Source organism: Procambarus clarkii, chromosome 79 (assembly GCF_040958095.1).
Source record: "Procambarus clarkii isolate CNS0578487 chromosome 79, FALCON_Pclarkii_2.0, whole genome shotgun sequence".
In the NCBI taxonomy this organism is placed as follows: domain Eukaryota; kingdom Metazoa; phylum Arthropoda; class Malacostraca; order Decapoda; family Cambaridae; genus Procambarus; species Procambarus clarkii.
In genome coordinates, this window is record NC_091228.1 from 4,173,749 (window position 1) to 4,200,348 (window position 26,600).

Sequence of the window (26,600 nt, forward strand, 5' to 3'; positions counted from 1 at the left end):
GCCACATGTGTTCCACACATGTGGGGACACATGTGTGGAACACATGTATAGTACAACGCACACATACATGTCCCCACCCCCATCTGTTCAGGTCCCCGAGGGCGGTACAGACATTCTTCTGTTACAGGAACACAGATTTCTGTGGTGCGGTCCGCCCATTTCTGTTCCACTCTCTCTCTCTCTCTCTCTCTCTCTCTCTCTCTCTCTCTCTCTCTCTCTCTCTCTCTCTCTCTCTCTCTCTCTCTCTCTCTCTCTCTCTCTCTCTCACAGCGTGAGTGCTCGCTACCTGGAGACTGGCTCACCTTTAACCGACCATTTACAAAATTCATGGAGATTTTCGCTTCCTGAGTGATCATCAACGCTGCCCCAATGCCAACAAAATATGGGTGTCATATATTAGGGGGCGTGGGTGGTGTGGGAGACCAACACAGAGACCATATATTAGGGGGGCGTTGGTCGCTAGGGGCCACTAGTGTAAACATTTCTCTCGACCGCAAAATGTTGTCTGTTAGTATGCGGTCTTCCAGCTGGTCTCCTGTCTCCTACCTGGCCCAGGTCTCCTACTTGGGCCAGGTCTCCCACCTGGGCCAGGTCTCCTAGCTGTGTCAGGTCTTTAGATTGTATTCGTATGACCTTCGGCTCGACCTTTAACCTTTATTTCTTTGGGTAATTTTATTTTTTATTTGGGTGTGACGGTGTGGTGAGAGTATATATATATATATATATATATATATATATATATATATATATATATATATATATATATATATATATATATATATATATATATATATATTTATATATATATATATATATATATATATATATATATATATATATATATATATACATATATATATATGTCGTACCTAGTAGCCAGAACGCACTTCTCAGCCTAATATGCAAGGCCCGAATTGCCTAATAAGCCAAGTTTTCCTGAATTAATATATTTTCTGTAATTTTTTTCTTATGAAGTGATAAAGCTACCCATTTCATAATGTATGAGGTCAATTTTATTTTATTGGAGTTAAAATTAACGTAGATATATGACCGAACCTAACCAACCCTACCTAACCTAACCTAACCTATCTTTATAGGTTAGGTTAGGTAGCCGAAAAAGTTAGGTTAGGTTAGGTTAGGTAGGTTAGGTAGTCGAAAAACAATTATTTCATGAAAACTTGGCTTATTAGGCAAATCGGGCCTTGCATATTAGGCTGAGAAGTGCGTTCTGGCTACTAGGTATAGGATATATATATATATATATATATATATATATATATATATATATATATATATATATATATATATATATATATATATGTCGTACCTAGTAGCCAGAACTCACTTCTCAGCCTACTATTCAAGGCCCGATTTGCCTAATAAGCCAAGTTTTCCTGAATTAATATATTTACTATAATTTTTTTCTTATGAAATGATAAAGCAACCCTTTTCTCTATGTATGAGGTCAATTTTTTTTTATTGGAGTTAAAATTAACGTATATATATGACCGAACCTAACCAACCCTACCTAACCTAACCTAACCTATATTTATAGGTAAGGTTAGGTTAGGTAGCCAAAAAAAGCTAGGTTAGGTTAGGTTAGGTAGGTTAGGTAGACGAAAAAACATTAATTCATGAAAACTTGGCTTATTAGGCAAATCGGGCCTTGAATAGTAGGCTGAGAAGTGCGTTCTGGCTATTAGGTACGACATATATATATATATATATATATATATATATATATATATATATATATATATATATATATATATATATATATATATATATATATATATACCGGCTCCCCATACCTGGAGAAGGTTGTGCAAGTTCTTCTACTCCCCGAGCTCGGGCTGTGATAACTTGGTCCAACAGGCTGTTGCTGCTTGTTCGCTTGATCACTGCAACACAAACCTCTGTTATGGTGGTTATATCACCTCACTCTATAGACTGGGCACATCCCCACCCATCCGAACCCCATCCCACAACCCCCTATCGCCCCTTTAAGTCAAATATTACCATTCCAGAGTCTTCCTGTTCCAGCAGGCACTTCACACACTCCCTTTCTTGTCACTCGACTGAATTGCTATTTTTTTCCTTTTTTTTTGACAATTATTCTTTCTCTCGTCTTTCTCCCTTTCCTCTATCCCCCCCCCTCCTTCTTCCTTTTTACCATCTACCCCCATTCCATCCTCCTATTCCACTCCTCGATCCCTTTCCCACCTCTCCAAGCGACTTTCATTCCTTTCCATTTTCGTTCCAATCTCATAAATGTCCCCTCCCACCCCACGAGACCCGCCGCCATAAAACCCTGGGATTTATTTACCAATGGGGATTTATTTGTTGTCAGTAAATCCCTAGCGAGGATTTACCTGTGGATTATTGCAGAGGTCAAGAGTGGAGGAGAGGAAGGTGGCCAGTAATGGTCTCAGAGGCCCAAGAGGAGTGTTGACCAGACCACACACTAGAATTGAAGGGACGACGACGTCTCGGTCCGTCCTGGACCATTCTCAAGTCGATTGTGATTGTACAATCGACTTGAGAATGGTCCAGGACGGACCGAAACGTCGTCGTCCCTTCACCTTCTAGTGTGTGGTCTGGTCAACATAGTTTAGCCACGTTATTCTTGGCCAGCAGAGGTGTATCTTCTGATAGGCTGACTGTGCTGATAAGCTGTCAGTGGTTATCCACTGTTGAAATAAAGATATCATGTGTAAATCCTTGCAACATTGCACGAGGAATAAGTAACTAAATGTTTGAAACTCAGTTAAGTAACTGAATGAGTGTGAGAGTGTGAGAGAACAAAGATGATGCCCTGATAGTGTAGTATTATTATCATCTATATTCTCTAAATCACTATCACTAAATTACTTGTCATCTATATTCACCACGTGCTATCCGGCCTCCTGATAGCACGTCGTATTTTGACGTGTAGTCTATCTTAAACTGTCGTTCTGGAAAATGGAAGCGGCTGGCGAAATTGACGTACTATCCCGTTTTCTGTTTTGGGTCCTCTGGTAGGTTAGGATAGTGTACGTTAGTACGTCAGTTTCTTGACGTTAGGGACGTTCGGGTGAACGGTGTCAGCAGATATTTGCTTTCCAAAAGTTGGAAAGTTCAGTTCATTTCATTTCAGTTCTGTCGGCATTTCAGTTCAATCAGGAAATGTAAAAATAGCACAATTTAGGAGAAATTCCTGTTTCAAGATATCTTTTAAAAGTGATATCAGGTCAAGTGAGTCAGTCTATTTCTGGTATGTTCCAATATGGCGGCGGCAAGCGTCGCTTGACTTGCGGACTTTTTTCGCGCCAAAAAGGTGAGTGGCCCAAGAACCCAGGATGTAAGAGAAGAACGTGATTGGCGAGAGGTTGAACGAAAGGACCAATCAACAGGCAAGCCATAGTCACGTGACCAACGGGATGCAGGCGCTACAAAGGCTTGAAACACACTAGTACCACCCTAGCTTTCGTTGAGGGAGGTTATCGCAGGCTTTGCTCCAGATTTTTTTGTGAGAAATTCTTTAAGAAGCGGCGTGTCCGAACTTGAGTGAGTGACAGGGATATTTTGAAGTCACGAGGAGGCCTAATTAACTTCAGGGAGGTGCAATTCGTCGATTTCCCCGAAAGTTACAGAGTTGAGCGAATAGGAAGCGACATTATCCAACCAGCTGGGCGGGACCAGTGGGGGTCGAGGAAGTACCAGGTCCGCAAGGTCTTCCTAAGAGCACGGTTGCCAGGGAAAGGGTCGTTGCACCGTTGCACGGACCAGAGCATGAGCAAAGGGACTACCATTGCAAAAAAAGTGGTGCCCAGCGTGCCACAAGATGTTACAGAGAATGAGGGAGTCTCCAGCTGCACTGCCCACACGCTAGTGAGAACGCTTGCGTGCAAGAAAGACTCTGAGCGTTTAAATGGTCATCAGGTCCATTACTGTAGCTAAGTAACTCTCCCTTCCCTACTCCACGAGTTGGTCTTCAGTCAGAGGAAAGATTTCACGGTTCCCGGTGCTATATTTCCACGATATATTTGCTGTGCTGCATTTTCTATGACATTGTAATAATTGGGTTATCTTGAGATGATTTCGGGGCTTTTTAGTGTCCCCGCGGCCCGGCCTGCAATTGCACTATGCCATTGCAGAAGCCCACGTTGAGTTCCCCAACGAGCCAACACCACAACCCGTTCTAAAATACTAATTTATTGTGAATATTTCAGTTTACCGTGAAAAGCTGAATAGAAAACCACAACCTAACCTAACCTTCTTAGTGTGTTAAGATATTACAATTAGTACTGAACCTATCTTCTTGAGGTTATCTTGAGATGATTTCGGGGCTTTTTTTTTTTTAGTGTCCCCGCGGCCCGGTCCTCGACCAGGCCTCCACCCCCAGGAAGCAGCCCGTGACAGCTGACTAACACCCAGGTACCTATTTACTGCTAGGTAACAGGGGCATTCAGGGTGAAAGAAACTTTGCCCAATGCCCTATACCTATATTGATAATACAGTTTTATAAAAATATTAAAACAAAACTAAAATATTTAAATAAATTGCAAAATAACTCAGGATATTGTCAAATTTTGTATAAAATCTCTATTGTTTAATAAAACTAAGAGAAAAAGTTAGTGCCTTGGAAAAAAATATTTCTTAGAATGTCACATATATACTTCTTTATAAGCGAAATAGTGACTATAAGCAATAAGTCATATATGTGCTAGCTTGTGCGAGAGCGGGTTGGCAACAACAAGATACCGACACGCCAGTGACCGAGATAATAACAGGAAGTAATGATATCTTCAGCTATGATATCATGCTCTTGCGGCGGGGGGTCGTTGCTCTTATCAAATGACACTCGCAAGAGGATTTTTTTTTTAATTTTGCCCGGAGGGGTGAGTTTATTGGGCAGCGCCACTCATCCTGTGAGTGGACACACCGCCATAGTGACAGTATTGGGCAGCGCCACTCATCCTGTGAGTGGACACACCACCATAGTGACAGTATTGGGCAGCGCCACTCATCCTGTGAGTGGACACACCACCATAGTGACAGTGTTGGGCAGCGCCACTCATCCTGTGAGTGGACACACCACCATAGTGACAGTATTGGGCAGCGCCACTCATCCTGTGAGTGGACACACCGCCATAGTGACAGTATTGGGCAGCGCCACTCATCCTGTGAGTGGACACACCGCCATAGTGACAGTATTGGGCAGCGTCACTCATCCTGTGAGTGGACACACCGCCATAGTGACAGTATTGGGCAGCGTCACTCATCCTGTGAGTGGACACCGCCATAGTGACAGTATTGGGCAGCGTCACTCATCCTGTGAGTGGACACACCGCCATTGTGACAGTATTGGGCAGCGTCACTCATCCTGTGAGTGGACACACCGCCATAGTGACAGTATTGGGCAGCGTCACTCATCCTGTGAGTGGACACACCGCCATAGTGACAGTATTGGGCAGCGCCACTCATCCTGTGAGTGGACACACCGCCAGAGTGACAGTATTGGGCAGCGCCACTCATCCTGTGAGTGGACACACCGCCATTGTGACAGTATTGGGCAGCGCCACTCATCCTGTGAGTGGACACACCGCCATAGTGACAGTATTGAGCAGCGTCACTCATCCTGTGAGTGGACACACCGCCATAGTGACAGTATTGGGCAGCGTCACTCATCCTGTGAGTGGACACACCGCCATAGTGACAGTATTGGGCAGCGCCACTCATCCTGTGAGTGGACACACCGCCAGAGTGACAGTATTGGGCAGCGCCACTCATCCTGTGAGTGGACACACCGCCATTGTGACAGTATTGGGCAGCGCCACTCATCCTGTGAGTGGACACACCGCCATAGTGACAGTATTGAGCAGCGTCACTCATCCTGTGAGTGGACACACCGCCATAGTGACAGTATTGGGCAGCGTCACTCATCCTGTGAGTGGACACACCGCCATAGTGACAGTATTGGGCAGCGTCACTCATCCTGTGAGTGGACACACCGCCATAGTGACAGTATTGGGCAGCGCCACTCATCCTGTGAGTGAACACACCGCCATAGTGACAGTATTGGGCAGCGTCACTCATCCTGTGAGTGGACACACCGCCATAGTGACAGTATTGGGCAGCGCCACTCATCCTGTGAGTGGACACACCGCCATAGTGACAGTATTGGGCAGCGCCACTCATCCTGTGAGTGGACACACCGCCATAGTGACAGTATTGGGCAGCGCCACTCATCCTGTGAGTGGACACACCGCCATAGTGACAGTATTGGGCAGCGCCACTCATCCTGTGAGTGGACACACCGCCATAGTGACAGTATTGAGCAGCGCCACTCATCCTGTGAGTGGACACACCGCCATAGTGACAGTATTGGGCAGCGCCACTCATCCTGTGAGTGGACACACCGCCATAGTGACAGTATTGGGCAGCGTCACTCATCCTGTGAGTGGACACACCGCCATAGTGACAGTATTGGGCAGTATGGGGCCCCGATTTGCACTTGCCCGAGGGCCCCCACCAGCATAGCATTCCTTCACGTTATTCTTTTAGTTTTAGCCACTCAGAACGAAGTATCCATGTAGCACGGTCTATGGCGAGCCCGTAAATTTCCTTCAGAGCATCCACCTCTACCAATCACCCAGTTTCAGCAGACTTACCATCGTTACCTGTTATTGCTGGTGGTGACATTTTGCAAGAGGAAATAACCAAATTTATAACAGTAAAGGAATTTGCATATCCTACATTGGGGTTCAGTGACCGGAAGTCCGGCAATGTTATTGTTGAACATGAAAATGGAGAAGAACGTTTGAATATGAAACATTTGAATGTTTGAATTTGAATGTTTGAATTTGAATGTTTGAATTTGAATGTTTGAATTTGAATGTTTGAATTCGAATGTTTGAATTTGAATGTTTGAATTCGAATGTTTGAATCTGAATGTTTGAATCTGAATGTTTGAATTTGAATGTTTTGAATGAAGTGAATATGAAATTAAAGCCAGGAGTATGACTCCAGATACAGATTACAGTGATGGGGAAAAAACAGGAACAAAAATGCAGTATGTGTCTTAGTACACATGACAGATCAACAGAATATTAATTTCTCACTAAACTCAAAAAGTTGAAGGTGGAAACTTTCTTCCTTATTCTGGACACAGTAATCTTTGAACTGACAAAACGTTTAGAGGTTTATTCACGGATTGTAAATCTGTTTCCTATACGTTTAGAGGTTTATTCACGGATTGTAAATCTGTTTCCTATACGTTTAGAGGTTTATTCACGGATTGTAAATCTGTTTCCTATACGTTTAGAGGTTTATTCACGGATTGTAAATCTGTTTCCTATACGTTTAGAGGTTTATTCACGGATTGTAAATCTGTTTCCTATACGTTTAGAGGTTTATTCACGGATTGTAAATCTGTTTCCTTTCTTCAGTGAATTGAGAACCATTGTTTCTGATACACTAAAGAACAAGTGAGAACATCTGGTTAATATATATCACGAAGAACGGAATTATGATAACATGATGATTATGATAACTTGATTGCCTGTCCCTACCTCCTCATCACAATCGACTTGAGAATGGTCCAGGACGGACCGAAACGTCGTCGTTTCTTCAATTTCTAGTGTGTGGTCTGGTCAACATACTTCAGCCACGTTATTGTGACTCCTCGCCTGCATTATGATAACTTTTTAAATGAATGTGAGCATTTAAGAGCACTACATAGCTCTCGATTGTGATATTGTGAGACTCTCCTTGCACTGTATAGAACAATAATTTGAAATCTATATTCCCGAATGTTAAAATTGCACTCTGGTTCATGTGCGTGATATTGACCAACCGAACAGGAGAACGTTCTTGTTCAAGACTGAAACTTATAACAAATCTTCGTACCTCAATCTTCTTCGTAGTAGGGGCCTCGTAGCCTGGTGGATAGCGCGCAGGACTCGTAATTCTGTGGCGCGGGTTCGATTCCCGCACGAGGCAGAAACAAATGGGCAAAGTTTCTTTCACCCTGAATGCCCCTGTTACCTAGCAGTAAATAGGTACCTGGGAGTTAGTCAGCTGTCACGGGCTGCTTCCTGGGGGTGGAGGCCTGGTCGAGGACCGGGCCGCGGGGACACTAAAGCCCCGAAATCATCTCAAGATAACCTCAAGATAACCACAATGGCACAGCATCGTTTGAACTGTCTTTTCCTTCAATGACATTCTGAAGACCATTGACTTCAAGTCAATAATAAAGCTATTCTCTGAAAAGAAATGTCCCAAATGCTTGTTATATTATGTACTGATGGAGTAGGGTCCAGGGGCCCCCTGAACACTAGCTTGCCCAGAGGGGCCCATAATGCCCTTAAGAGGGCCCCTGGTTATCAGGGGCCCCCATGGGCCAGCAGGGAGAGTGTGTGAACATAAATATGCGACCAGTGAATCAGACATAATAGAATATTGATGACTGGAGTATTGGCACGCAGGTCCTTGCTTCACCTGTTACCAATAACGGAGCACCGGGTCTGACACCCCTGTGACGCCACCACTAACAGCCTGGTGTCTCCAACAACCAGATGACTCGATCGTTTCTGGTGACATCATCGAGAAGTATAGGTGGGCCACACTTGTCGTGGTGGGCCACACTTGTCGTGGTGGGCCACACTTGTCGTGGTGGGCCACACTTGTCGTGGTGGGCCACACTTGTCGTGGTGGGCCACACTACAATCCTCCCGTCCCATCCCAGATCCTTATCCTGACCCCTTCCCAGTGCTATATAGTCGTAATGGCTTGGCGCATTCCCCTTGATTGTTCCCTTCCCTTACTCCATTGCGCTACAATTTCCGCCAACGACATCTGGGGTTCCGGGACACCCCCATCCCCCCCCTGCCTGTCGTCTGAGACGACTGCAACAATGCACTCAACATTGCTGAAGGATAAGAATAGTAGCGGCAACAGGTTACGTTCGAACAAGTCGATACAGGAATCTAACATCCTAGGCATCCTAGATATTAAAAGGAATAGGCAAGGATAGACTCCTTAACGATTGGGGGCTTCCTCAAAGTTCTAACAACACAAGATGTTGTTCAGGTCAACATGCTCAAAAGGTCAGATGTAACACAAACAAGGAACAACGGGTTCAAGTTCAACAAGCCACAGTGTAGGGCTGAGAACAGGAGATGATTCTTCACCCACTCATGGAACCGCCTACCCGTCGAAGCTCTAAATACCATACCTGGAGCCAGATTCACGAAAGCACTTACGAATCTGTACATTTTTTCTCAATCTTTGGCGGCTTTGTTTACAATTATTAAACAGTTAATGAGCTCCGAAGCACCAGGAGGCTGTTTATAACAATAACAACAGTTGATTGGCAAGTTTTCATGCTTGTAAACTGTTTAATAAATGTAACCAAAGCCGTCAATGATTGAGGAAAGATGTTCACGTTCGTAAGTGCTTGCGTAACTGCTTTCGTGAATCTGGACCCTGGAGGATAATTAACTTTATCCATAAGTTCTTTAACCCAATCAAGTGATGAGTTAGCCATTGGGGCTTCTCATATTATTCAGATCATCAATTAATACGACTATTCATTAATTACCATCATCATTTTTTTTTAAGATTATCAAAATAATATTTGAGTGGAGTAATTTTTTAACCAGAACTTTTTTGAGCATTGGAGTAACTATTTTGAGCACTGGAGTAACTATTTTGATCACTGGAGTAACTATTTTGAGCACTGGAGTAACTATTTTGAGCATTGGAGTAACTATTTTGAGCATTGGAGTAACTTTTTTGAGCACTGGAGTAACTATTTTGAGCACTGGAGTAACTATTTTGAGCACTGGAGTAGTGTTGAGCGCTGGAGTAACTTTTCTGAGCGCCTGAGCTCTGCTGACACTCTGACTTCAGTGACCACTTGACTGTGATGCGAGAAGAAACAGTTTTCTTGATCACTTAGTAAATGTAATGACAGGAGTGAATCACAAGAAAATGAATTAGAGCAATGAGAGGATTCGAACCAGCGACCAAGGTATTCCCAGCACCTCACCATACCCCTGCACCACCACATAGTATAAGCTATACAACCTGTGGATTCCATTTAATCCACAGAATCCATAAGTATGGATATAGGATCGTGATTAAGTGTTGGTGGTTGTGTAAGGTTTTCGAGTTAGTAAATTGTCGAATTGAATCGTATTTGATTGAGTAAGGCATTGATTGGATGATTAGGTGTGTGTAGATTGGTTACAGAAGAGGCTGATGCATCAGTAGTGGAAGTTGAGATTAATGAGGTTCGCTGATTTAGGGGTAACTGTGAACCAATTCTTGATTATCACTGGAAACATGTTCTTGAATCCCTGTTCGAGCAGAGGTAGACGATTCAGGATTGGATTCAGATTCTTAGAGAACTTTTGTAGATAAAATCTTCAGGAATTTCAATTTGGAGGGAATTTTTTTTGGTCTAAGTTATCGCTTATTGTATAAATAAATATTCCCATTTATAAATTCTTGGCCATTTGATGAATTGAATTTGATGAATTTAGTTTTGATGAATTTATGATGAATTTATGATGAATATGATGAATTTTACCATGCAGTTGATGGTGTTGCAAGATGATGGTGTGATAATGAGTCTGTGGGTTGATGAGTTGATGAGTTGATGAAGGCAGTGTCACTACACTGCCGGTCGGCCGAGCGGACAGCACGCTGGACTTGTGATTCTGTGGTCCTGGGTTCGATCCCAGGCGCCGGCGAGAAACAATGGGCAGAGTTTCTTTCACTCTATGCCCCTGTTACCTAGCAGTAAAATAGGTACCTGGGAGTTAGTCAGCTGTCGCGGGTTGCTTCCTGGAGGTGGAGGCCTGGTCGAGGACCGGGCCGCGGGGACACTAAAAAGCCCCGAAATCATCTCAAGATAACCTCAAGATAACCTCAAGATAACCTCAAGATAACACTGCCTGAGTATAGTAATCATTATTGACTCGCATCTGTCTTCCAAGCTTGAGACTATTTCTTAATATTCTGTGGTAATATACATAGCTAGAACACTTCTGTTCAGAATAAGCTGAACATTTAGTGTTATTTAGGTAAGTCCTCACCTGCCTATATGTTCTCCAGGACATATGCTGATCTTACTCTCACTCCCTATGGACGGTAGAGCGACGGTCTCGCTTCATGCAGGTCGGCGTTCAATCCCCGACCGTCCATAAGTGGTTGGGCACCATTCCTTTCCCTCCGTCCCATCCCAAATCTTTATCCTGACCCCTTCACAGTACTATATAGTCGTAATGGCTTGGCGCTTTCCCCCTGATAGTTCGCTCTCACTCCCTATGGACGGTAGAGCGACGGTCTCGCTTCATGCAGGTCGGCGTTCAATCCCCGACCTGTCCATAAGTGGTTGGGCACCATTCCTTTCCCTCCGTCCCATCCCTAATCTTTATTCTGATCCCTTCACAGTGTTATATAGTCGTAATGGCTTGGCGCTTTCCCCCCTGATAGTTCGCTCTCACTCCCTATGGGTCGTTTTGAAGGAAACTTCATCTCTGAAGCAGTCATTTCAGAATACCTTTCTTGTTGAACTAATGGGTGTTCAACAGATTATTAGTTTTATTGATTATATGTAGTCCATTACATCACTTAAGATGTTCACGGTGTTATTATCCATTGTTCAGTAAAAATAAAATTGCACTTGGCTCATTGGTCGAATTTTTCAGCTCGCAGCCAATCACACTTAAGCACAATGTCAACAAATATATCACGTGACCTGATGACGGAAGTGACGTCAGCAGCCCCGCTCGGCGCCATCTTCCGCCATAAAATGATTAACATGTAAACAGACAGAAATCAATACAATGTTATAACCACTCACAGCACGCGTGAAATCGACTCTATAGTCTCTACCATGACTCTCACGAGGGCAGTATATAGAGTTACAAAGATCACATCTTAAGATGTGTTCGAAAGCCTCCGTGAGATTGGGGTGTGTGTGTGTACGAAATGACACTCTTCTTTCGACTCATTATTTTTCCTAGGATTGCCAAGTTTGTTTAGACATTTAGTCGTGGTTCAGCTCTAATCTCTAAGTCATTTCTTGAAGCAAACGTTTGTTTTGGCAATTCTACAGTTGCTATTTGTGCTGCTGGACTGAGGAGTTCGAATTTAAATACTCTTACTTGGTGTGTGTGTGTGTGTGTGTGTGTGTGTGTGTGTGTGTGTGTGTGTGTGTGTGTGTGTGTGTGTGTGTGTGTGTGTGTACGTACGTACGTGCATGCGTGCGTGTGTGCGTGCGTGAATACGTGCATGAACTGGACACATTTTTATTACTTAACGATAAAAACCATTCGGAACTTTTATTTTTTAAAAAGAAGTGGTCTTCATCTCCAAATTGCGAGCCAAACTTTCCGGATTTTTTTCATATGAAGCCTTAACATCTTAGATTGGAAGGCAGGACAGGGGAGACTGAGACAGGAGACAAGACAGGGGACACTGAGACAGGGGACACTGAGACAGAAGGCAGGACAGGGGAGACTGAGACAGGAGACAAGACAGGGGACATTGAGACAGGAGGCAGGACAGGGGGACACTGAGACAGAAGGCAGGACAGGGGAGACTGAGACAGGAGGCAGGACAGGGGAGACTGAGACAGGAGACAAGACAGGGGACACTGAGACAGGAGGCAGGACAGGGGGACACTGAGACAGAAGGCAGGACAGGGGAGACTGAGACAGGAGACAAGACAGGGGACACTGAGACAGGAGGCAGGACAGGGGGACACTGAGCCAGAAGGCAGGACAGGGGAGACTGAGACAGGAGGCAGGACAGGGGAGACTGAGACAGGAGACAAGACAGGGGACACTGAGACAGGAGGCAGGACAGGGGGACACTGAGACAGAAGGCAGGACAGGGGAGACTGAGACAGGAGGCAGGACAGGGGGACACTGAGACAGAAGGCAGGACAGGGGAGACTGAGACAGGAGGCAGGACAGGGGAGACTGAGACAGGAGACAAGACAGGGGACACTGAGACAGAAGGCAGGACAGGGGAGACTGAGACAGGAGACAAGACAGGGGACACTGAGACAGGAGGCAGGACAGGGGAGACTGAGACAGGAGACAAGACAGGGGACACTGAGACAGGAGACAAGACAGGGGACACTGAGATAGAAGGCAGGACAGGGAAGACTGAGACAGGAGGCAGGACAGGGGAGACTGAGACAGGAGACAAGACAGGGAACACTGAGACAGGAGGCAGGACAGGGGACACTGAGACAGGAGACAAGACAGGGGACACTGAGACAGAAGGCAGGACAGGGAAGACTGAGACAGGAGGCAGGACAGGGGAGACTGAGACAGGAGACAAGACAGGGGACACTGAGACAGGAGACAAGACAGGGGACACTGAGACAGAAGGCAGGACAGGGAAGACTGAGACAGGAGGCAGGACAGGGGAGACTGAGACAGGAGACAAGACAGGGAACACTGAGACAGGAGGTAGGACAGGGGACACTGAGACAGGAGACAAGACAGGGGACACTGAGACAGGAGACAAGACAGGGGACACTGAGACAGAAGGCAGGACAGGGAAGACTGAGACAGGAGGCAGGACAGGGGACACTGAGACAGAAGACAGGGGACAAGGAACACTGAGACAGAAGACAGGGGACAAGGAACACTGAGACAGAAGACAGGGGACAAGGAACGCTGAGACAGAAGACAGGGGACAAGGAACACTGAGACAGAAGACAGGGGACAAGGAACACTGAGACAGAAGACAGGGGACAAGGAACACTGAGACAGAAGACAGGGGACAAGGAACAGACAGATTAGAGGAAGTCTCATTATATTCTCCCTAGAGCTGCTTGACATCAGCGACAGGACCACACTGGACCACACTGGACCACACACTGGACCACACATTAACCCTTGTGCACGGTGCTCAACTCATCCTCTCTTTGCAACCCCTCCAAAGCACAGCACCGAGCCAAAGTGTTGAACAGAAACGATCTCACTTCATCTAAGAAACATATCTTGAAGACCCGCTTCCTGCGCTCAGGGTCCGCGCTAAGAAAAACAATTTTGTGCAAGGCAGATTGAAAGTGTGCAGTTACACCCGACTCGAGTTGACCGTCACACGACTGGCTGAGTGGTCCATGTTGACGACTCATTTTCTGGCCATTCAGTGACATGCATATATCATCTGTTGAGTGAATAAGCAGCATAGATGATTTGCAACGGAAGTAGCATAGATGATTTGCACCATAAGTAGCAGATAACGTGAATTCAACGTCAGTAACGTGAATTCAACTTTGATAACGTGAACTCAATTCCGGAATAGAGAATGGGGGAGAGAGAGGGAGGCAGATGGAACAGGAGAAAGGGAAGGGAAGGAGGGACGGAGAAGGAGAGAGAAGCTTACAGATAGACATCCGGGCTACAGCCAGATATACCCCCATCTATCCACAAAAGAGAAAGCTCCCTCTATCCAAGGCTGGAAGCACCTCTATCCTAGGCTGGAAGCACCTCTATCTTAGGCTGGAAGCACCTCTATCTTAGGCTGGAAGCACCTCTATCTTAGGCTGGAAGCACCTCTATCTTAGGCTGGAAGCACCTCTATCCTCGGCTGGAAGTACCTCTATCTTAGGCTGGAAGCACCTCTATCTTAGGCTGGAAGCACCTCTATCTTAGGCTGGAAGCACCTCTATCTTAGGCTGGAAGCACCTCTATCCTAGGCTAGAAGCACCTCTATCCAAGACTGGAAGCACCTCTATCCTAGGCTAGAAGCACCTCTATCTTAGGCTGGAAGCACCTCTATCCAAGACTGGAAGCACCTCTATCCTAGGCTAGAAGCACCTCTATCTTAGGCTGGAAGCACCTCTATCCAAGACTGGAAGCACCTCTATCCTAGGCTAGAAGCACCTCTATCTTAGGCTGGAAGCACCTCTGTCCAAGACTGGAAGCACCTCTATCCTAGGCTAGAAGCACCTCTATCCAAGGCTGGAAGCCCCACTCCTTGAGGGCTAGTCTCAGGCAACTTTACATAGCCGGGGTCAGCCCCTTTGCTTTCCCCTGGATGTGAAATGTGGAGCCGAAAATCCGTAGAGTTTATCATTCATTTAATATAGCCGTGTATTGAGACTATTCACGTGGCAAATTTGTGTTCTGGGAACCACTTTTTGATCACATTGGTGTAGTGAAAAGTGATACAGTGATGGGGAGATATGGGAAGAGTGTGTGTGTGTGGGGTGAGTAGATGTATAGGGAGACATTGAAGGGTGAGTGGTAGACCCGGGCACCGCCCGGTGACTCCCTCTAGTTTTATTATACGCATTGAAATCACAATACGGCATGATATATCAATGGAAATCTTTATCGGGGCAATGGGGGATTTCTACCCGCATTCTGGGCATTCCCAGACACCTGGCTTAACCGCCTCAACCACGATGGTACAAAAGTCAACCAGTCGAGTCCGTAGAGTTCAGATCTGGTCGACTTTTGTACCATCGTGGCTGAGTCGGTTAACACAGGTGTCTGGACGAAGGTTCAAGTCACTCAATTGCCTCAAAATGATTTACATCTATATATATATATATATATGTCGTACCTAGTAGCCAGAACGCACTTCTCAGCCTACTATGCAAGGCCCAATTCGCCTAATAAGCCAAGTTTTCATGAATTAATTGATTTTCGACTACCTAACCTACCTAACCTAACTTTTTCGGCTACCTAACCTAATCTAACCTATTAAGATAGGTTAGGTTAGGTTAGGTAGGGTTGGTTAGGTTCGGTCATATATCTATGTTAATTTTAACTCCAATAAAAAAAAATTGACCTCATACATAATGAAATGGGTAGCTTTATCATTTCATAAGAAAAAAATTAGAGAAAATATATGAATTCAGAAAAACTTGGCTTATTAAAGGCAAATCGGGCCTAGCATAGTAGGCCGAGAAGTGCGTTCTGGCTACTAGGTACGACATATATATATATATATATATATATATATATATATATATATATGTCGTACCTAGTAGCCAGAACTCACTTCTCAGCCTACTATTCAAGGCCCGATTTGCCTAATAAGCAAAGTTTTCCTGAATTATTATATTTACTATAATTTATTTCTTATGAAATGATAAAGCAACCCTTTTCTCTATGTATGAGGTCAATTTTTTTTTATTGGAGTTAAAATTAACGTAGATATATGACCGAACCTAACCAACCCTACCTAACCTAACCTAACCTATATTTATAGGTAAGGTTAGGTTAGGTAGCCAAAAAAAGCTAGGTTAGGTTAGGTTAGGTAGGTTAGGTAGACGAAAAATCATTAATTCATGAAAACTTGGCATATTAGGCAAATCGGGCCTTGAATAGTAGGCTGAGAAGTGCGTTCTGGCTATTAGGTACGACATATATATATATATATATATATATATATATATATATATATATATATATATATATATATATATATATATATATATCACTAAGAACTCTTTGACCCGGCCAGGATTCGAACCCATGCCGTCCAGGATCACCCCTAAACGTACACAATACCGTGACCACCGCACCAATGATCGATCAGACGATCATTGGTGCGGTGGTCACGGTACTGTGTACGTTTAGGGGTGATCCTGGACGGCATGGGTTCGAATCCTGGCCGGGTCAAAGAGTTCTTAGTGATATATGGCTTGCGCGTTCATGCAGCTTTCTCACATCTATATATATCATTCAATGTATATATAATGTACCATTGAACAGAAAAGACACATTCCACTGTCTCGGTAGTTTGTTAAATAGTTGAAAGCGGATTGAAACCAGTCCCCGGAGGGCCCACACCGCCGGCCGCGGTGGTACCACCAACTTGGAATAAAATTGAGAGAGGGAACTGCCTCCAGGAGCACTGTGTCGAGGCTAGGTAGTGTGGGGTGTGGGGTGTGGGGGTGGGCTTCGCTACCCCACACAACTCCATTCTCTGTGGCAGCTTTAATCTTGAGTACAGCTTTCTCTTAGCCATCCTGTGGGTGGAGGTGGGCCTCATACCCATCCTGTGGGTGGTGGTGGACCTCATACCCATCCTGTGGGTGGTGGTGGGCCTCATACCCATCCTGTTTGTGGTGGTGGGCCCCATACCCATCCTGTGGGTGGTGGTGGGCCTCATACCCATCCTGTGGGTGGTGGTGGACCCCATACCCATCCTGTGGGTGGTGGTGGGCCCCATACCCATCCTGTGGGTGGTGGTGGGCCTCATACCCATCCTGTGGGTGGTGGTGGAACCCATACCCATCCTGTGGGTGGTGGTGGATCCCATACCCATCCTGTGGGTGGTGGTGGGCCTCATACCCATCCTGTGGGTGGTAGTGGACCCCATACCCATCCTGTGGGTGGTGGTGGGCCCCATACCCATCCTGTGGGTGGTGGTTGGCCTCATACCCATCCTGTGGGTGGTAGTGGACCCCATACCCATCCTGTGGGTGGTGGTGGGCCCCATACCCATCCTGTGGGTGGTAGTGGGCCCCATACCCATCCTGTGGGTGGTGGTGGGTCCCATACCCATCCTGTGGGTGGTGGTGGGCCTCATACCCATCCTGTGGGTGGTAGTGGACCCCATACCCATCCTGTGGGTGGTGGTGGGCCCCATACCCATCCTGTGGGTGGTGGTGGGCCTCATACCCATCCTGTTGGTGGTAGTGGACCCCATACCCATCCTGTGGGTGGTGGTGGGCCCCATACCCATCCTGTGGGTGGTAGTGGACCCCATACCCATCCTGTGGGTGGTGGTGGGCCCCATACCCATCCTGTGGGTGGTGGTGGGCCTCATACCCATCCTGTGGGTGGTAGTGGACCCCATACCCATCCTGTGGGTGGTGGTGGGCCCCATACCCATCCTGTGGGTGGTAGTGGACCCCATACCCATCCTGTGGGGTGGTAGTGGGCCCTATACCCATCCTGTGGGGTGGTGGTGGACCCCATACCCATCCTGTGGGTGGTGGTGGACCCCATACCCATCCTGTGGGTGATAGTGGACCCCATACCCATCCTGTATGGGTATGGGGGTCCACACACACGCCCATATCTAGAGGATAACATCAGCAGCATATGCCAGGTTGGCTAACATAAGAACGGCCTTTAGAAACTTGTGTAAGGAATCTTTCAGGACCTTGTATACCACATATGTCAGACCAATCCTGGAGTATGCGGCTCCAGCATGGAGTCCATATCTACTCAAGGATAAGACTAAACTGGAAAAGGTTCAAAGGTTTGCCACCAGACTAGTACCCGAGCTGAGAGGTATGAGCTACGAGGAGAGACTACGGGAATTAAACCTCACGTCACTCGGAGACAGAAGAGTTAGGAGGGGACATGATCACTACATACAAGATTCTCAGAGGAATTGATAGGGTAGATAAAGACAGATTATTTAACACAAGGGGCACACGCACAAGGGGACACAAGTGGAAATTGAGTACCTAAATGAGCCATAGAGACGTTAGAAAGAATTTTTTCAGTGTCAGAGTAGTAGACAAATGGAATGCATTAGGCAGTGATGTGGTGGAGGCTGACTCCATACACAGTTTCAAGTGTAGATATGATAGAGCCCAATAGGCTCAGGAACCTGTACACCAGTTGATTGACAGTTGAGAGGCGGGACCAAAGAGCCAGAGCTCAACTAGGTAAGTACAACTAGGTGAGTATACACACACACACACACACACACACACACACACACACACACACACACACACACACACACACACACACACACACACCCAGAAAGCAGCCCGTAGCAGCTGTCTAACTCCCAGGTACCTATTTACTATACTAGGTAACAGGCTCATCAAGAGTGAAAGAAACGCTGCCCATCAGTTTCCACCTCCACCGGGGATCGAACCCCGATCCACAGGACTACGTATCCGAAGCACCATCCACTCAGCTGTCAGGCCTACAGGTACCAGTAGGGTAGTCACAAACCTGTCTTAAACCTGTCTTAAACCTGTCTTATACCCGTCTTATACCCTTATACCTGTCTTATACACAAACCAATCTTATACTGGTCTTATACCCGTCTTATACCGGTCACTCTGGCACCAGTGCCAGAGTGAAAGTGGGCCATTACCCCCCCCCCCTCCCTCAAGGCACAATGACATTCACTCTGGCGTGAACGAAACATTTTGAAACAAGACGCGCTGCTGTTGGGGGGGGGGGAGGTGGCCTTTGTTTATGAATATAGTCTGGTGGTCTGACAGGAACGTGAACGATAATTACGACATTTGTTTCCTGAACGATGATTTCTGGCTCATCGACTGGACGTGAACGATGATTTCTGGTTCATCCACTGGACGTGAACGATGATTTCTGGTTCATCCACTGGACGTGAACGGTGATTTCTGATTCATCCTCGGGACGTGAACGATGATTTATGGTTCATCCACTGGACGTGAACGATGATTTATGGTTCATCCACTGGACGTGAACGATGATTTCTGGTTCATCCACTGGACGTGAACGATGATTTCTGGTTCATCCACTGGACGTGAACGGTGATTTCTGGTTCATCAACTGGACGTGAACGATAATTTCTGAACCATCCACGGAAGCTTCCCTGAAATTCAGGGTAATTGCTGCAGAGTTACACCCACAACAGTTCGCCTGATCCAGTCATTACAAGTTCCTGCGCTTATTGGACCTTGCCAAGGGCTACTGAGTGCAACAAGGGCTACTGAGTGCAACAAGGGCTACTGAGTGCAACAAGGGCTACTGAGTGCAACAAGGGCTACTGAGTGCAACAAGGGCTGTTGAGTGCAACAAGGGCTGTTGAGTGCAACAAGGGCTGTTGAGTGCAACAAGGGCTTCTGAGTGCAACAAGGGCTGTTGAGTGCAACTAGGGCTGCTGAGTGCAACAAGGGCTGCTGAGTGCAACAAGGGCTACTGAGTGCAACAAGGGCTACTGAGTGCAACAAGGGCTGCTGAGTGCAACAAGGGCTGTTGAGTGCAACAAGGGCTGTTGAGTGCAACAAGGGCTGCTGAGTGCAACAAGGGCTGCTGAGTGCAACAAGGGCTGCTGAGTGCAACAAGGGCTGCTGAGTGCAACAAGGGCTGTTGAGTGCAACTAGGGCTGCTGAGTGCAACAAGGGCTACTGGGTGCAACAAGGGCTGCTGAGTGCAACAAGGGCTGTTGAGTGCAACAAGGGCTACTGAGTGCAACAAGGGCTGCTGAGTGCAACAAGGGCTTCTGAGTGCAACAAGGGCTGCTGAGTGCAACAAGGGCTGTTGAGTGCAACAAGGGCTACTGAGTGCAACAAGGGCTGCTGAGTGCAACAAGGGTTACTGAGTGTAACAAGGGCTGCTGAGTGCAACAAGGGCTGCTGAGTGTAACAAGGGCTGTTGAGTGTAACAAGGGCTGCTGAGTGCAACAAGGGCTGTTGAGTGTAACAAGGGCTACTGAGTGCAACAAGGGCTACTGAGTGCAACAAGGGCTGCTGAGTGTAACAAGGGCTGTTGAGTGCAACTAGGGCTGCTGAGTGCAACAAGGGCTGCTGAGTGCAACAAGGGCTGCTGAGTGCAACAAGGGCTGCTGAGTGCAACAAGGGCTGCTGAGTGCAACAAGGGCTGCTGAGTGCAACAAGGGCTGCTGAGTGCAACAAGGGCTGCTGAGTGCAACAAGGGCTGCTGAGTGCAACAAGGGCTGCTGAGTGCAACAAGGGCTGCTGAGTGCAACAAGGGCTGCTGAGTGCAACAAGGGCTGCTGAGTGCAACAAGGGCTGCTGAGTGCAACAAGGGCTGTTGAGTGCAACAAGGGCTACTGAGTGCAACAAGGGCTGCTGAGTGCAACAAGGGCTGCTGGGTGCAACAAGGGCTGCTGAGTGTAACAAGGGCTGTTGAGTGTAACAAGGGCTGTTGAGTGTAACAAGGGCTGCTGAGTGCAACAAGGGCTGTTTATTGTAACAAGGGCTACTGAGTGCAACAAGGGCTACTGAGTGCAACAAGGGCTGCTGAGTGTAACAAGGGCTGCTGAGTGCAACTAGGGCTGCTGAGTGCAACAAGGGCTGCTGAGTGCAACAAGGGCTGTTTATTGTAACAAGGGCTACTGAGTGCAACAAGGGCTACTGAGTGCAACAAGGGCTGCTGAGTGTAACAAGGGCTACTGAGTGCAACAAGGGCTGTTGAGTGCAACAAGGGCTGCTGAGTGCAACAAGGGCTGTTGAGTGCAACAAGGGCTGCTGAGTGTAACAAGGGCTGTTGAGTGCAACTAGGGCTGCTGAGTGCAACAAGGGCTGCTGAGTGCAACAAGGGCTGCTGAGTGCAACAAGGGCTGCTGAGTGCAACAAGGGCTGCTGAGTGCAACAAGGACTGCTGAGTGCAACAAGGGCTGCTGAGTGCAACAAGGGCTGCTGGAGTAGTACTGAGTGAAAGAAGGAAACTATGCTCATTACAAAAGTAAAATTTTTTACCGGAATTTGCCTGAGGGCTACTATCTCTTTTGTGGCTATGACGAGGACAGGAAGCCGGGGGCTTGTCAAATGTCCCCCACAATTTTTCATGATATTTTTTTCCAGTTGGATTTTGAACTTTAGTAATGTTCCACGGGTTTATAACCCAAACGGTGTTTCTCGCTGTTAGGGTTATAAACCCGTGGAACATTACTAAAGTTCAAAATCCAACTGGAAAAATAATTGAAAGCATCCCCTGTTTTCTTTATGAACAAATCCACCAGGGCCGTGACGAGGATTCGAACCTCCGTCCGAAAGCATCCCAGACGCTGCCTTAATCGACTGAGCTACGACATGGTCTCGGACGCAGGTTCGAATCCTCGTAACGGCCCTTGTGGATTTGTTCATTTGATGCATCACGCTATTGTCATGTCTGCGTATCATGTTTTCTTTGTTATATTGTAGCTTGTTGTGCGTGAGGCTGATCCTCCTTGGCTGTGTTACATTTGAACTTTTATAGAAGTTGTCCGGGTCAATATCCTCCAACTTGTTCAGTATTTTAAAAGTTTTGATGAGATCAGCTCTGTCATGTCTGGTTTGTTGTGTTGTTAGCCCTGTATAGCCCTCAACCGGACGTCGTATGAGAGTTGACATAGTTCTCGGAAGACTTTTGTCGCTCTGTGTGTTGTACTTACTCCGTGGGAAGGTATACGTCCTTCTAAAGAAGCACTTTGCATGCAAAATCTAATCCAAGTTCTCTATCTAGTAACAAAGAATACGTTTGATGTTTACGATTAGAGTTACGATCATTTCGATGTTAATTGTCTCTAGATCGTTAAAGGGTGATAGTATGTAAACAAGAGAAGAGCGTTGTTGACCAGACCACACGCTAGAAGTTGAAGGGACGACGACGTTTCGGTCCGTCCTGGACCATTCTCAAGTCGATTCTCAAGTCAATCGACTTGAGAATGGTCCAGGACGGACCGAAACGTCGTCGTCCCTTCAACTTCTAGTGTGTGGTCTGGTCAACATACTTCAGCCACGTTATTGTGACTCATCGCCTGCACAAGAGAAGAGCTTTTGGACCACCACGCAACAGTTAGCAATCTTTGCCAACAATTCAGCGTCGACAGTTCTACAACAGCCCATCCCTCCTCTTTTGGTAGTACTTGGTAGTGACGATGAGGACCATAGTATATATACCGACATACAACGCAATTATAAAGTAGAAATCTGCACTATTGCATTTGGACAAATCAGAAAAGGTTTGTTATTTATGTTCCAACGACAACCTAACCTAACCTAACCTAACCTAACCTAACCTAACCTAACCTATCCTAACCTAACCTAACCTAACCTATCCTATCCTAACCTAACCTAACCTATCCTAACCTATCCTAACCTAACCTATCCTAACCTAACCTAACCTAACCTATCCTAACCTAACCTAACCTAACCTAACCTATCCTAACCTAACCTAACCTATCCTAACCTATCCAAACCTAACCTAACCTAACCTAACCTATCCTAACCTAACCTAACCTAACCTATCCTAACCTAACCTATCCTAACCTAACCTATCCTAACTTTACCTATCCTAACCTAACCTAACCTAACCTAACCTCCCCAGGCCTACTACACAATACCTGAGGCCTAATAAAGTACATATGTGTGCTATAATAAGCCTAGGAATATTTAATTTAGTTTTTTAGCCTAATTTTTTCGGACTATAAAGTGAATAGTACCAAATTCTACTATCTAATTGCTTAGTACGTCAGTATTTGTACTATGGTGCCCATTGTTACAAATAGTACTATGTAAATCAGGAGGATAGGTTGTCCACAGCCTATCCTGCTTAGATAGTACTTTTTGTATCTATGTGCACCATAGTACATATATTGACATACTAGACAATTAGAAAGTAGAATTTGGTACTATTCACTTATGAAGTCCTGAAAAAATAGTTAGATGCCTAAATTAAATATTTCTAGGCCTAGTATAGTACATATATGTACTATATTAGGCCTCACATAGCGTGTAATAGGTCTAGGATGATTAGGTTAGGTCTTATTAGCAATATAAATACAAAATATATAGAAATTTGACAAATTAAATAGTAACAAATTCTACTTTCTAATTTTCCCTTAAGTCAATATATGTAGGCTGTTATTTTATCGTTATTTTAAGTTATATTAATATTATATAATAATTATTAATTTAATATTAATAATAATGTTATTTTATCGTTATTTTAAGTTATCGTTATTTTAAGTACTCATTTAAGTTTTAACTAAGTTCTAAGTTTTTAAGTTTTTCTAATTTTTTCCAAGAATTTTCTAAGTTTTATCTAAGTTTTTAGGTTTTAAGGTGGCGGTTTTAACCTAAGAAATAACAATGATATGTTCCTCTGCAAGTTGGTCCAACCACTTGGGCTGGACGGTAGAGCGACGGTCTCGCTTTATGCAGGTCGGTGTTCAATCCCCGACCGTCCACAAGTGGTTGGGCATCATTCCTTCCCTGCCCCCATCCCATCCCGAATCCTTATCCTGACCCCTTCTTTATCCTGACCCCCTCCTTATCCTGACCCCCTTCTTATCCTGACTCCTTCCTTATTCTGACCCCTTCCTTATCCTGACCCCCTTCTTATCCTGACCCCCTCCTTATCCTGACCCCCTCCTCCCCTACAAGTTGACATGTTGCCACACAGGCCAACTCACCCAGAACGGTGTAGCCGCGATCAGCAAACTGGGTCCACAGTGGAGAATCCTCCGTCGACTCACTCTCCAAGCTGGAGTTATATCTTGCTCCTCCTTGCTCCTCGAACATCTCCAATGGCGGCTCAGGGTCCGTCGGCAACTTGTTACATTTCCAGTATTTTTTCTTGCACTGTCTCCTCTTCCTGTCGTGGGGGTTCCTCCTGTCTCCTGTCTGCCAGTGTGGGGCGCCCCAGACGGGGGAGGTGTCATTGGGGAGGATTTGTGACGGCGGAGGTGTCGGGGCGGGGCCCTGAGGTAGGGAGGGTTGGTACTCCTGGCTGACGACGGAGGGGTTGTAGTAGTGGTTGTTGTAGTAGTAGTGGTAACTGTAGTAGTCAGCCACGCAGAAGAAGCACAGGAAGAGCAAGAAGATGCACCCTAGGAGGCTACAGAGACGGCGTGGCAGGTGCATACCGCCGCGCCCCCTGGCTGTGGTACAGGTGTGTCACAGCCTACACCTGCAGGCTATTCCTCCTCCGTCACCTGTGGCGCCGAAGTGAGGCTTGATCTCTCATTATCACTCACTACCCATAGTCTCCCTTCCTCATTGTAATCACTTTCCTCACAGCAATACAACAGGTGTGTGCCTCAACACTCACTATCCGCACTTTCTTCACAGGACCAGGACAAGAAGCGAGTCTTAAAGCCACACGGAACAACCTGGAACATGGACGAACAAGCGTTATATATATGCTAAATGTTGAGGTAAATTGTTCATATTATCACTATAGAACTGCAATTTCTGCCTTATCTGAAAGATAATCATGTTAGTCACAGCATGATAAGTGTATGTTGACCAGACCACACTCGTAGCCTCGTAGCCTGGTGGATACGGGGGCCTCGTAGCCTGGTGGATACGGGGGCCTCGTAGCCTGGTGGATACGGGGGCCTCGTAGCCTGGTGGATACGGGGGCCTCGTAGCCTGGTGGATACGGGGGCCTCGTAGCCTGGTGGATACGGGGGCCTCGTAGCCTGGTGGATAGCGCGCAGGACTCGTAATTCTGTGGCGCGGGTTCGATTCCCGCACGAGGCAGAAACAAATGGGCAAAGTTTCTTTCACCCTAAGTGCCCCTGTTACCTAGCAGTAAATAGGTACCTGGGAGTTAGTCAGCTGTCACGGGCTGCTTCCTGGGGTGTGTGTGTGTGGTGTGGGGAAAAAAAAAAAGTAGTTAGTAAACAGTTGAGAGGCGGGCCGAAAGAGCAAAGCTCAACCCCCGCAAAAACACAACTAGTAAACACAACTAGTAAACACAACTAGTAAACACACACTAGAAGGTGAAGGGACGACGACGTTTCCGTCCTGGACCACTATCAAGTCGATCCCAATCGACTTGAGAATGGTCCAGGACGGACCGAAACGTCGTCGTCCCTTCACCTTCTAGTGTGTGGTGTGGTCAACATACTTTAACCAAGTTACTGCGACTCCTCGCCTGCATCTTAAGTGAATGTCACAACTGATATCTGTGGCCTCACAGATCTCAGAGTCGCAGCTTCTATGACTCCTCCAGATACTGACTTCAAGTATGACATACAATGCTGACTAGATACGAGGCAGCCTCGTTAAGTATTGCTTATCTCTCTTACTCTAATGCTGAGAGCCTAGACGCAATTTCTGCTGTCATATATTTAAATTTTAAGCACATAAGGAGAAAAGAACCATCCAGTAAGTCTTACTACTTATTTTTAGCCAATATGTTCATGAAGAACTCTCCCGACACCAAGTGAGAGGCTTTGAGAGAGATTATTGTCCTCTATGTCTTTCAGTGTTTACTCGAGGTTTCTGTACAGACAATCCGGATCCACAGTAGGATCCGGATTCCCTGGCAGAGACATTTTATTATTTATGTGTGTGTGTGTGTGGGTGTGTGTGTGTGTGTACTCACCTAATTGTACTCACCTAATTGTGCTTGCGGGGGTTGAGCTCTGGCTCTTTGGTCCCGCCTCTCAACCGTCAATCAACTGGTGTACAGATTCCTGAGCCTATTGGGCTCTATCATATCTACATTTGAAACTGTGAATGGAGTCAGCCTCCACCACATCACTTCCTAATGCATTCCATTTGCTAACTACTCTGACACTGAAAAAGTTCTTTCTAACGTCTCTGTGGCTCATTTGGGTACTCAGCTTCCACCTGTGTCCCCTTGTTCGCGTCCCACCAGTGTTGAAAAGTTCGTCCTTGTTTACCCGGTCGATTCCCCTGAGGATTTTGTAGGTTGTGATCATGTCTCCCCTTACTCTTCTGTCTTCCAGTGTCGTGAGGTGCATTTCCCGCAGCCTTTCCTCATAACTCATGCCTCTTAGTTCTGGGACTAGTCTAGTAGCATACCTTTGGACTTTTTCCAGCTTCGTCTTGTGCTTGACAAGGTACGGGCTCCATGCTGGGGCCGCATACTCCAGGATTGGTCTTACATATGTGGTGTACAAGATTCTGA

General features: G+C 46.2%; 1 protein-coding gene across 1 annotated transcript in view; it reads right to left on the reverse strand.

The window, feature by feature from the left end:
- The window catches only part of LOC123764504 (heparan sulfate glucosamine 3-O-sulfotransferase 6), a gene marked incomplete at its 5' end in the record, with an annotated part of 59,803 nt that extends 34,975 nt beyond the window's left edge, over positions 1–24,828 (reverse strand). Inside the window, 1 exon segment of the mRNA XM_069314458.1 lies at positions 24,130–24,828. Coding sequence (XP_069170559.1) covers positions 24,130–24,580 — 451 coding nt within the window.
- Positions 24,829–26,600: the final 1,772 nt, after the last annotated feature.